This window comes from Osmerus mordax, chromosome 1 (assembly GCF_038355195.1).
Source record: "Osmerus mordax isolate fOsmMor3 chromosome 1, fOsmMor3.pri, whole genome shotgun sequence".
NCBI lineage: Eukaryota > Metazoa > Chordata > Actinopteri > Osmeriformes > Osmeridae > Osmerus > Osmerus mordax.
The window spans coordinates 3,617,711-3,631,285 of record NC_090050.1 but is presented as its reverse complement, the minus strand read 5'-3'; the positions used below and the strand labels follow the sequence as shown (position 1 = coordinate 3,631,285).

At 39.6% G+C, this 13,575-nt stretch overlaps 1 protein-coding gene across 2 annotated transcripts; it reads right to left on the bottom strand.

The window, feature by feature from the left end:
* Positions 1-51: 51 nt before the first annotated feature.
* Positions 52-13,092, bottom strand: helz2a (helicase with zinc finger 2a). Of its 2 annotated transcripts, XM_067239561.1 has the most exons (19): positions 11,523-12,534; positions 11,038-11,221; positions 10,812-10,919; positions 9,984-10,501; positions 9,247-9,891; positions 8,139-8,931; positions 7,926-8,001; positions 4,267-7,759; positions 4,083-4,165; positions 3,738-3,881; positions 3,468-3,629; positions 3,115-3,259; positions 2,824-2,940; positions 2,520-2,709; positions 1,734-1,868; positions 1,314-1,526; positions 1,071-1,227; positions 607-774; positions 52-370 (listed from the first exon to the last, which is right to left on the bottom strand). In XM_067239561.1, the coding sequence occupies exons 1-19, from the start codon at positions 12,518-12,520 to the stop codon at positions 225-227; spliced, it is 8,475 nt and encodes a 2,824-aa protein (XP_067095662.1). In that variant the 5' UTR covers positions 12,521-12,534; the 3' UTR covers positions 52-224. The 2 variants fall into 2 exon arrangements, 1 of the variants encoding a protein (XP_067095662.1); XR_010876849.1 differs by lacking the exon at positions 1,071-1,227 and having other exon boundaries at positions 11,523-13,092.
* Between the last annotated feature and the right edge of the window lie 483 nt (positions 13,093-13,575).

Genomic DNA, 13,575 nt, shown 5'->3' with positions numbered 1-13,575 from the left:
TAGTAAACTAATGTAAAATAGTAAAAGAAAAAATCTTCAACAGTCAAAACATATATATGTACAAACTTTAATAAACTTAAAAAGACAAAAAATGAATGTTGAAATGTTACATTTTTTCACCTCATTTAATAATCTGTAGGTTATATTATTTTCGATATAATATTTATGGATTCATAGATTTGGCATACATTCAACATATTTGTCTATATACATTTGTGAAAACTTTACAAGACTGATGCGCAATACTTGGGTTTGGCTCCGGGATTTTGGACCTGAATGTCCTTGGCGTGATCGACAACACAGCCGTTCTCATGGTAGTGTCTCAGCAAATTCTTCCACAGCCAGCTGCACGACAGAAGTTCTTTATTACCTGTGGAGCGAAAATGTGTGTAATAGTGTAAGCCAGCAATGCATCTACTAAAATATTAATTCTATGTTCTATTTGTGCATTTAGGGTATGTTAGGTATGTTAATGTTGATACCCAGTATGCACTAAGCGCCAAGTATAGTAACAGATAGGGTATAGACAAGGCATTTAAAATTTAAAAACTATAACCATCAGAAGACAAACACTGAACAGCTGAACAGTGATTTATAAAAACATACCGATAATGCACAGTCCTTCTTTAGCTCGAGTGATGGCCACATTGACTTGGTTGGGATCCATGATGAAACCAAGCCTCTTGGTTAGCCACGCTTTAGTTGGGCTTTTGTCAATCTCAGACCCGGGACAAGAGCGTACAGTGGACAAAATCACATAACGCCATTCACTGCCTGAAGTCAAAAACAATGATTACACTTTTAAGAGTGTAATTATTACACTTCATCAACATTTGAATTTATTGGTTTGTTGATTTGGGTAGCAGTGTCATCTCAGTTGACATTAAGGACTATTTATACAATTGAATAAAACCTGTAATAGCAACAGTATAGTAGCATAGTAATTGCTTTGTACTTACATGGCATTGCATCATAGGTTGTCATGGGTTTGGCCAAACATATTGTGACATCATAGGTTAGTACAAACATAATGTGAGCCCTAGGTTACCATTATTTGCAATTAACCTTACCTTGACTTTTAGTAATGGTGCTCACATTAACATTCAAGAGACCATTCTCTGTCAGAGTTTCGTTGATTTTGGACACTTGGGCATTGTATGGTGTAAGAATGGCTATGTCTTTGACCTGCACCCGTGCCTTATTGATGAGTAGTGAAGCAATGTGAACCTGCCAACCAAATATTCATACCACACTATTAGTATTGCATGCATATTAGTTTGTGACACACAGATGGTCTGATAGTTTTGGTTTACCGCTTGCTTAGCTTCCTCTATGTTAGCCATGGAGTTTTCATTCCCCCATTCAGTGGAGACCACTAGGCTGATCTCTGTTCCAGCAACATGCCCAAAAAGGATAGGTGTAAAAATGGCCGACGGCTTGAGCAGGACGCTAGCTCTCCGCTTGGCATTTGTCTTGAGACGTCCATTATAGAACTGCTTTGAGGGGAACTCACATATGCCCTCATGCTGGAAAAGTATACATTTGCAATGACATACACATAAGGCTTCATATTTTCAAATTAAAATCTACAGTATTTGTTAATAAAAAATCAACATACAATATACTGTATCATTGAAACACCACATTAACATTGGACAGACATTTTTCCTGATCCCATAGTATCAATAATAATCATACTAGTAAAAAATATGAGTATATCACTGCATTCTTACCATTCTGTACTGGGTATCAAGCATTAATGCCTTATCCATGTATCGTTCAAACAAAGATTTCCTCATGCCAAGTCTGGCCACCAAATCACAATGGACGGTGGGCTGTAGCTGCTTGTGGTCTCCAAGTAGAACAATCTGGAAGAGATATTGTTTATGATTAACAGAAAAATTACCAGTAAAAACTAAAAGGCTGTTGCAATGGTGTTTTAAGAAAACAGAACTCATATTAGTCATTGGAGATCATTTCGGACACATTTTTTGTTAATTGTGGTTGGTTCGTGAAACCTGATAAATCAAGGTTTAAGATGATTGCTTATCCAAATCAAAATGTTAATAATGATCAGTATCTGAATGTTATTAGTGGGACTTTACATAAAGTTTACATTAACTACCATGGAACAACATTGCAACACTTAAAGTAACAACATTGTAGTGCTGTAGCACCTGGTATGTAGTTACACTACATTACGGTTCATAATAGTTACTAATGTAATACAGAAGTTAGTAAACATATCAAACTTGGTATGGGAGAGGATGGGCTTTCCATGAGTTGAAGTTAACATTGATCTTGTTTTGGCAACACAACCATCGACTGCCCCTCTACAACATTCACTTACCCGTCACACCATTCCTTCATACTGTGCCTACACTTTTGTGATAACATATCCCACTAACAATGAATACCATTCAATTACATACTATCTACAATGTTTGACTATAGTTATTGCTATGTAGTTACATGGTAGTTAATGTAACCTTAATGTAAAAGGTTCCCCTATTAGTTACCTTTTCCGGCTTGTGGGTGACAAGAGGGATAAAAGATTCAGGCTCAGTTGCCATGGCACACTCATCAATGATGATTTGCTCAATGTGCAGCTTAGCGAAGTTGGGATTTGATGCTGCAGTACAAGTGCAAAGGATAACATCATGTAACATCAACTCATGTTTCCGAGCTTTGCTCAAGAGTTTTTGGTAGCTGTAATAAGAATGAGAATATATCAAAGTGTCAGGGCAAGATATTTGAAATAATTTCTATGATGCATCGTATATCAGGCAATTATGTTAGAGATGACTATTAAGATGTCAATACCTTTTAATCTCTTCATCTGAGAGGTTCTCTTCCTTAGAAATTCTTTCATCAAAAGACAGTATTTCACAAGAGAAAGGATTTTCTGGTTTTCGAATAAGATGATGCAATGTGATGGGACTGTAATAAAATACACAAAAGCATGATTAACCACATTGAAGTACATGAAAGTAAATATTTGAGGGTTAAATGACGGGGAATTTGTGTTTATATAGCATTAGTGCATTCATAACCTCCAGTTGTCAGAGTACGTGATTTATTATAAAAGAAAATGTTATAAAAGAAAATTGACACCTTAGTTCTTTGTTGGGTTTCCCCTCCCTTACAGATCTGCGAGACAGCTTCAGGTTGCTGCCTGGATACGGAAACTCTAACATTTCCATCTGATCGCTATAAACACGGAGTGGCTTCAGGACATCCTTCAGTTTTAGAAGTTGACCTGTCACGCAAATTATTTGACAATTGTGAGCTCAGATATTGCAACACATTTGGGTAAATGTTTGTCCATATACAGAGAACTAAATTATATTATTTAACGACCAAACCAATTTACCCATGTATGTGGAATAATGCATGTGTATGTGCTATGTGTAAATCAATTTTCTCATTCTGAATCTGAAAAAGTAAGATTAAAGAAAGTGACTTACCAGCCACAACATCCACAGATTTATTAGATGGCCCGCAATACAGAATGCATCTCCGTGGTGGAGAGCTGTCATCAGTAGTTGTTAATTCATGGGTTGGGGCATATTGGTTTAGCTTGAAAAACCAATAAGCAAGGTGAACTCCAACAATAGTTTTTCCGGTACCTTAAAAGAGAGTATATATTACTATCATTACTGTATATGCTATTACTTTCTTTACATTTAATGACCATAGATTTAGAAATGGTTATTCTACAGTTGACATTGAGTTACCTGGAGGTCCCTGAATAAGAGTAAACTGTTTTTTGAGGGCTTCTCGTATAGCCGTGACTTGACTGAGGTTCAGTTCTGGAAACTTAACAGCAAGCTGCTCTGCAATCTCAAAAGTGACTGGTATCCGGAATGCTGTAACAGATACTATTGGACCCCAAAAAATTTAAAGTAAACTTAAATGGATACAAACACATTACAAACATGCTTTGCTTGGGGTGTTTTTGGGGGTGAAATTATAAGCATGATTATTGAGCACAAATAATTATAGTTGCAAACACTGCTATATACTAGCAACAGTGGCTTTTGAGTTGTGTTCTGTAGAGTGCATTTACAAGGCATAACTACCAGAGTTGGTCTTCTTGCCAAGAGCAATGGCCTTCACAAGGTGATTAGCCTCAGTAAGGTGAGTGACTGCATCCTCCTTGCGGCTACAGGTAACACACAAACCAAAAATGTATTCTACTTCTACTGCATACCTCCATCTACAGTATGTTGGAGAGAAAAACTCTGAACAAGTCAGATAACTCACACATCTGGTAGCAGTTTGGGGATCAATTCCACTGTGAATTTGGAATCCTTCCAGTATATACTATCAGGAATTCTGTCCATGGACATGTGGTTAATCCGGAAGTCGATCTGGATGTAGGTAAGATCTTTGGCTTTCTCCTCATCAGTAACCTTGGTGGTTACTCCATGAGCAACCCATATGAGAGATGGGATATTCATGAGGTCAACATTCTTATGATTCTGAGTACCCTTGTTTCCCAAATTCTGGTCTCTCAAGCGAATACAGAGTAAACATTGTTTCAAATTACACTTGATGGTCCACAGTTCCACCTTGTCAAGTGGCATCTGGAAAGATCCGCAGAGCTTTTTGGCTCCTGGGATTTGCTTCCATGTTAACTGCACGTTGTCTATGACAATGCTGTCATTTTCGGCAACAGCGTTGGAGGCTGATTCCATCTCACACAATGGTTTCCATATTTTCTGATAGTCCATGTATGTGTCATACGTTTGTGAAGATGAATGGAGTGCATATTTGGAAAAACACTGGGTTGGGTTTTTGGTGTGCTCCAAGCAGATCTCGAACTTGTCACAAACAATCAGCATTTGAACAACTGGCACCAACAGTCCCCTCTCAGTGTCTGTTCCCAATTGCACCTCCACAGTCTCACCAGGCTTCAATCTCAACGATAGTTCAACAAAGTGATCTGGATTGAGACTGGTCCTATCTTTAGTCAGACTGTGGTGGGGTATTTCCTGTGAGTCATCGTTGTCAGTTGATCTGATCATTTTGATGCCTTGAAGCATAGCGTCCCAATCTTCATCCTTGAGCGCTAACGTGATACTTTTCCACAGCTTGGTTGGAACTGCCATGACTGATTGACTAACCCGCTGATGTTGCAGTTCTGTGCGGATGTTTTCATTTGTGAAGGAATAAACTCGTCTCATCCATTTCAATAACACAGAGTTGTCTTCCTTGATGTACTCTGGTTGGTCTGCCAACTGCATATCCCTGTACAGTACTGGGACCAAATTTGGCAAAGACTGTCGGTTCAATGGAAATGATAGCTTTAAACTTTTTCCTGCTGGGGAGACATCAATGACAAAGGCAATCATCCTTGCACTTTTTACATTAAGCTGCGATGCAAGACTTAAAGGGTGTGCTTTCCTCTCATACTTTTTCTGTTGGTCAGACAGGTCAGAGAAGCTTAGACATGACTGATCAATTTCATGAGGAGTGTATTCAACAGCTTTCCTGTCCACAACTGAGTGAAGAAGTCTTTGTACAACAATGTCCACATATCGACGAATAGGTGAGGAGGCCCATGTGTAGCTGTCCAGCTGAAGGTCATAATGCCCAATTCGAGACAGGTGAGATGTGTTTGACCGTAGAACATGTGCCTTATGAATGGACTTCCTGAACTCATACACCAAAGGCTGTAGCTGGGGATAAATGTCATCGGTTGCAAGTAGGTCCACAATTCTATGGATATCCACGTCTTTGCAGGCCAAATCCAGACACTTAATGACAGAGGTTAGTACAGAAAAGGTATTTGGGAGGTCTGTGTTTTGTGGCAAGTCTTGAAGAGTTTCATTAATCACAGCCCGATCCATCTTGTGGTTTTGGTCAATGTTGGCAACCCCCACCATACAATGAGTAAAATGAATGGACAATGGAATAATTGAATCAAATTTCGCCTTTAAATTGCGAAGCTGCTCAGTGTTGGGTTTTTCTTGGCATCTGACTGGGGTGCAGCTTGCTGTTTCTGCATTACTGAGCAAATAAACTGTGACAGCATGGTTGTACATGACCATGAGTTCTTCCACCATCTTGTGAGACTGCCTCCTTCCAATGACTACATCTTCATCTGGTGTCTTATAGTACCAGTCATCCTGTTTCCTAGCCTTTCTGTGAACTTCAGAAAATGTATATGCAATGTTGAGGCAGCCCTCCAAAGTATTTAATCCTTGGGTCGAGTTTTGGAGAATGTTTTCAGCTTCTTCATATGACAACTTCTTGTCCGAGCGTATCACTGAGAGGGCAAACCTACTATCTTTGATGGAATTAGTGCTCTTGTCAATTTTAACCATCAATGATATGACATTTCGTTCAAAGTCAGGTAGTAGACTGAAATTGTTGGTGCTCAAACCTTTGGGGAACATGTAGAAAGGCTCTTTCGTAGGGGGATAAAACGTTGTTCCGTTCTGTCTTGCATATTTGTCTATTGAGCAGTCCTTTGCCACAAAGCTTGCAACATCAGCTATGTGAACTCCGATTTCGTAGTGTTTGCCTAAATCTCTCACACTTATGGCATCATCTAGATCCTCAGAGTGTGCAGGGTCAATTGTAAAGGTGATAAATTCACGACAATCCATTCGATTTTCTACATCGGCTTTCAAATCCTTGAATATTTGGGCATCCTTTTCAATAGATGATGGAAGCCCTCGTTGTAATTTATACTCTATATCCAGAACTTCGAGTCCTGCATCTAAGGATGTTACTCTTGGGAGGACTTTCACAACTACTCCTAAGGGGTATCGAAATTGATCTCGCCACTTTAAGACTTGGACAACAAATAGCTTGTTTCTTTTCAATTCTTCATTTATCTTCTCAAACCTCTCCACTTTCAAATGCTGACCTTCAAATGTACGCACTGCAATGTGGTTTGGCTTGTCCTTCCAAAATGGTGTGTAAATCTTAGAGATGCAGTTGTTGATAGGTGTCATCACCTGGGGATCATAGTTATCAACGGTACAGACAAAAGTCTTTGAACCATAGTCTGCATTCACTACACTTAAAACTCTTCCTTCAGGAGGATGGCTTCCATTGTTAAAAATCTCCACATGGACCTGATCTCCGGGGAAAGAATGTGCCAAATTTGTTCTTCCTTTAATATGAATCCGAGAGGAGGGCTCATCTAGAGGTATGGCGTATCCAGAGCCAAACTGTTCCATAATCAAAGTGCAGTGTTTGTAGTTACTTGGATCCCTCTGTAATGACACAGGTTCCAGAGGATAGTTTTCCTGTTTTGTTTCCCCTTCATGTCTGTTAACTTTTTCTACATTGTCCTTTCCCCAAAGGACATCTAACAGACCCTCAGCTGTTACATCTACCCTGACATCTTTATCTTCATCAAGAAGCTCTTTCAGTATTGGGTCTTCAATGTCAGGTATCTCAGATGTGGATGATTCACTGTCGCTGTTGTCCTCTTTATCCTGTTTGCTGAATCGAGAAATCTCTCTGACCTCTTGCTTTAAGAAGTCTTTTGTAAGAAATTGAGGGTGTGCACTTTGTTTGTTGATGCAGTAATGTATGTAGCTTTCCCAAAACCTTGAGCTTTTTCCAAAGTAGCAGAGAGCAGCAGCATCCCCAACGACAACAACCTGGGATTGAGCCCTGGTGATGGTTGTGTTCAATACCCGGGCATCATTCAATAAATCTAGACCAGGTGTGTCAAGGGTACGAAGACTGTCTCCGGTCTGAATGGCTGACATTATTATGACCCTGAACTGTTTGCCTGTCAAGAAGTTTGAATAACATATCAATTTCTTCAACAATAAGGTTCCTTCATAAAAGTATATCACAGTATGTCAAAATTATATCAAAATGTATTGCATGTTTTGGGATCAATTCAAATTCTGTTTTGTGAAAATTGTACACCCAAAGCAAAGTTTTTTCAGTACCTTGAACATTTGCTATATTCTCCACAGTCACTGCATGAAGATGTCTTTTCCGAAGCTGGTTTCTTATCAGCAAAACCTAAGTACATTGTGAACACATTGAACAATAACATCACATGCACATATAAGGCAATATCCTTTTACTTATAACAATCGTTCATAAGATCTGTAGGTCAAATAAAACATTTTTGGATGTGAGAAAAACTGAAAATGTACCTGGTGTCCTTCTGATAGAACACAAATAGAGCTTGGATCCGAAGGTTCCCAGGTGGATGGCCAGTCTCGAAGAAGATCTTCCACTATTTCAACCACCTTTTCCACTTCTTCCACATTAAACCAGGACATTGATGTGGTGTCCAACTCACATTCTCCTCTGACATGATGGAACTTCAGGGAATGGCCACTTGGATGCGATGGAACATTTCCAACAGCTTTGATGACATCACTCTTGCCAACATAGAAGTGAGTGGACACAAATTCCACAATTTCCTTTGTTGAGCGATAGTTTTCATTGAAAATGATTCTGCTTTTAGAGGCTGCGTCACTATGTTGACCTTGATAGTAGTGGAACAGTCGGTTCAGTAGAGTGTGATTGGAGCGTTGGTGAACATCTACCGAGAACAGTTTTGGTCCCATTTGCATGTGATCTCCAGCTAAAACCACACGGGTGTTCGGCCCCGCCAGACCAAGGGGCATCAGGGCCTCGCATTCCAACATCTGGGAAGCTTCGTCAATAAGGATGTGAGTGAAGTAGCCAATCGGGAGCTTCAGATCATGGAGGTGTCTTGCCATTGCCGTGGTTGTTATGACCACTCTATGGGAGGCTAATAATTCTTCATCAGGGAAAGAGAAGGATTGCTTGTCTTCAGAGAGATGGCAATACTGCAAAGTTACTTTGTCAGTGGATTTCACAGATGCTTCTTCAGCCTTTATTCTAAGAGGTTTAACTTCAAAACGGCCAGAGTTGACAGAGCTATGGAAATGTTTTTTCACGTACAAATCTGCAGAACTGGTGAAATAACAGAGTATCAGTTTTTTTTAACTTGCACCCTACATTCTCCTATCTCCAGTCGTGTTGATGTTGAGGTTTAAATACATTTAAGAAATAACATACTAAATATTTTTGTAAGAAATACATTCCTAATAATTGTTTACATTTCATCCAGAAAGTATGCAATCAACTGTCTAAGTGTATCATAATAAACCTTAAATATCACACAGGTTAAATCTGAAATGAGTGTGCTCAGTTTATCTGAAACACATTTCTATGCTTTCAATTGATAAATATCTATCTAATCGGCATCTGTCTAGAAATCTGAATTACCTGTTTGTGTGGGTGCAGATCAGTACCCTGTTGGTAGGTTTCTTAACCAGCTCCTTGGTTGCTGTAGCAAGAGTGAATGTTTTTCCTGTTCCAAACGGTCCATATATGAGAAATGGAACTTCAGTTCCTCTTTCACATGCTTCTCCAACAATAATGTTCATTGCCACTTGCTGCTTTGAATTGAGTCCTAGTCCTTCATATTCTTTTGTGCCCAGTAAGACACTGGTGTTGTTGAGGTCTGGTAACACTCTATCCATGTCTGGAAGAAGATCTACTGCTTTGTGCATTTCACAAAATTTGAGACGGTTAAGCCTAAACTGTATCTCCATTTCACATACATTATTGCTTTGAAGAGAAAGCTCAGAGCAGCATGTATTGGAAAGTTTAAAGTGCATTTTGTTCCCAATGGTGGTGTCTCTGAGGATGATGGCTTCATACACCTTGGTACTTTGTTTGTTGGATTGTATTGGTGCAATGAGTGCTGACTGTACATCATGTTTAAGGACTGCACCCTCTGGTGTATCAGGGGTAAGGGTATAAGGCACTGAAATGGCACCAAATAGTTCACCCTGTGGGGCAATCTTCATCCCAAAAAGAGAATCATCCAAGGTGGTTGACAAAGTAATTTTACCTTGAACACTGAGCCTAGAATACAGGACAAAACAAAGACTTAGTTGTTGCTTTAAAAATGAATTCGGAACTAATAAAATATATTTTGAAAGACATAGTTTCATCACCTTGCCACTATGGAATCCTCTGCATGCTCTTCATTGTACAAGAAATTGTGCATTCTGTCTTTGTAATTGAGGTGATTCATAGGGGTGCTGATATCTTCAGGTGAATTAAACTGTAAACTCATCTGTGGTGGTTTGAACTCTTTTAGCAGCTCTTCCTGTGCATCTGTTTTGTATAGACATGGAATGATCTCCCTATTTCCTCCATGCCAGCGTTCACACTCTTGACAAGGATGGCCGTGGCTCTCTGGTAGCTCCATTAGCTGAGGGTCAGACATTTTTCCCACTCTTACCTTGAGCTTCTGCAGGAGCACTGGTCTCATGTCAAGGTCACACACCAACCATTGTTCATAAAGACCTGGGTTGCTTGACTTGAAGGTCACAGTGATGTCATAGGTCATGGTGTCTGTGTTGTAGAACTGTTGGCCTGAGGCGTATGTGCACAATTCAGGATTTTTATTATCTAAAGAGAAAAAGGCTTCAGGCAATTGCTTCAACAAGGCAACCTCCATAATGGGTCTCTGTAAAAAACAAAACTTTGGTAAATTGGTAAAGTCTCTTTAAAAACAAATTGGAAAATCAAACCAAACAAATATGTAACTATTTAAAGAAGCTTAACCTGCAACTTCTATGAAAGTATTGTACTGAACAGGTAAACTGAGAATGATTATTGTCCCATCTCAAATAATTGTGACAGAAATCCCAATCGACAGATCCCATATTTACTAACCATCTGTTAGTAACATCTTGTTAACATGTTCCAAAGCATGCTCACACATCTAAAGTACATTTGAAGATCTGTATAAAAGCTTAATGGTTTAACTTACTTACCTTGGATTGTATTTTGAACTTCCATTCCAGAGTCTTGTTTTCTGCATGACCAAAGATCACCAAGTCTTTGTCACATTCAACAGTAGTTCCAGGCAATGTTTCTGACATCTACAGAGTAGGTAAATGTAAAATGAAATGGACCAAATGTTACAAATACAAATATAATATACTTCTATATTAAAATGGTATATATGTATATACTGTATTTAAATCAATCTAAACATACAATAAGATCTATGGCCATGCTGCCCCGGTATTCTCTCAGCAGACTGTCCTGGTATGAAAGTACACCCTGATCTTCAGCAGCAGAAACCGTCTTTCGCTTCATCTTGTCTCGCACATGCCATTCTCTGAGTTCCTCCTGTGAGTGTGCGTCCACACAATTGCTTCCAAGCTCACATGTAGAGGCCCTTTAGAAAATCAGTCCAAATAGCCAAAGGGTTTCACATACCAAAACATAAACTTTGAAAACGTGCAATGCTTTACCCAACTGAAGTATTAAAACAACAAAAAGGAGCTCTGTTTGGCTGGGATAATGTAATAACAAGCTACTAAATTCCATTAGTGCCTGTGACAGCTGCACATGCGTATCCTGAAGTGAGGTGCATATCTCCCTGTCCTTCTACATCTCTAATGGGTAAGGCCCCCCTTTTCTATGTCTGAGGAGACAGTATATACCGGTACCCAAAATATACTTTGTCTTTCACATACCTTTCACATAATCTGTAGGTTTGATTTGTTTGTGGTGGATGTCTATGTTTCCATTTTCCCATTCCAACAGAATTCAGCTCTTCCATTCGTGTGCTGTGACTTAAATCGTTACAATGATTCATTAAGTCTCCTCTTGAGTAGAACTGTTTTTCACAGGCATTGCAATTGTACTGCCTTTTCTGGGATGAAGAGACAGGTGTCTTGGGCCCCTGTTGCCTGACAGCAGTAAGCAGCTCTGAGCGGTCAAACCCCTGGCTCTCAGCACTCCACACAATAATCTCCAGCTTGCTATGTGCAAACCAGCAGCATTGTGCTCCATGTACGCATTGCTCTCCCTTCTCAGCATACTTACAGCGCCACCATTTGCTGACACTCTTATTGGGTTTAGGCCTAAGCTCTGTAAATATGTTACCATTATGAAGAACCATTGTTGGCTCCCAACGATGTTTGAGGGGCTGGGTGTAAGAGCATGTTATGGTGCTGCCCTTCAACACAGCCCTCTGCCGTTTGCTGTGGAAACAGGTTTTACAAACTTGTATAAATTTACCAGGGAACTGACTTTGGATTTGTTCTTTGAGTCTCTGGTGGTTGGCATGGATTGTCGGTTCAAGTGGGAATCCTTTTTCTTTTCTTATCAAGCTGATGAGGTCAGAATAACTGAACCCGTTCTGCTTTAGAAAGTTCCACACTACTGCTTCCACTGAGCTTTTGGCAAAAGTGCAGCGCTGACCGTGCAAGTCACACCCATTTCCTTCCTTGTAACCTTTGCACACAAAGTACTCCTTTGGGTTGGGAAATGAAGGGAGATCAGATACACGCAGCCATACATGATATCCCTCCCTCTCCTTGGCAAAGAGCATATCTCTGTGACAGTGATGCTGGTCAAAACTGACGGTTATTTCCTGTTTGCAGCACAAGCCACAGCCGATGTAAAAGTCATGCTTCTGAAGTAAAGTACTGATGAGTGTGGTGTGGACATTGGGTTGGTGTGCAGCCATTGCAATGGATGTTTCTGAAGTAAAGAACAAAAACAAATATATATTCATCAGTGTTTTAGAGTTCACCCTCCAATCCACAAAGATTACCACTGTGATTTCTGAACAGAATGTGAGCTTTTACACAAATATCAAAGTCAGGAACATTAAGGGTGTTTTCACACTTGGTCCCTTTCAGCCTTCCAAATTAACTAAAAGATCAATTAGCCAGCATTTTTTGTGCATATGTGAACACTCAAAAATGACTCAGACCCCTCTGAAACTAACTGTACTCAGACCTCCACTGGAGGTGGTCTGAGTACAGTTCGCTTCAAGTCTGCATTGTGGTTCACTTAACCTGAGAATTGTGAGCACAAAGCATTTCAGGTTTGCTTCGCCCTTTGCCATTGTATTTTATCCCTCTACGCTTGCCGTAGACAGATCACACTATAAACTGGGACGTTTGAAGAAACAAACACGGAGCCATGGCAACTGGTAACGCTAGTAATACTAGTGGACGAGGAGTAGTTTGGTCTGAGGAGGAACCTACTGCACTTCTCCAGATATGCAAGTAAAGGTAGAACACATAAAACGGCAACTGTCTACCACGCACAAAAACTTATAACATGAGAAATGTGATGAAATGAGAAAGTTCAAGTGAAAACGACCCTTAATCCAAAGCAGTAAAGGTCTGAACTCCAGATAGTGTGAACAGAAGAAGGACTGAGGCCCCATCAGAGCTGAAGTGTACCATTCAAATGAACTGACAATGTGAATGCAAAAAGAACTGAGTCCCTTCTCTGTTGGTCCACTTTAAGCGGACTGAGTTTGGTTTGTTTAAAGAGATATGTGAAAACACCCCAACTTCCACTTTATCTTGAAAGTGTGGGTAGTCAATTGTCATATTTTTTTATATCGTTACAGTCAAGGGCAAGAGTGATCATAGTTACAATATTCATGAAAGTATCACACAATATATTCTTTGTCAAGGATTTTACAAGTCTTGTGCTTATCCAATAAATATCGATATAACTTATAGTATTACTTAGTCAATTAAACACAACAGTTATAAACAGCAG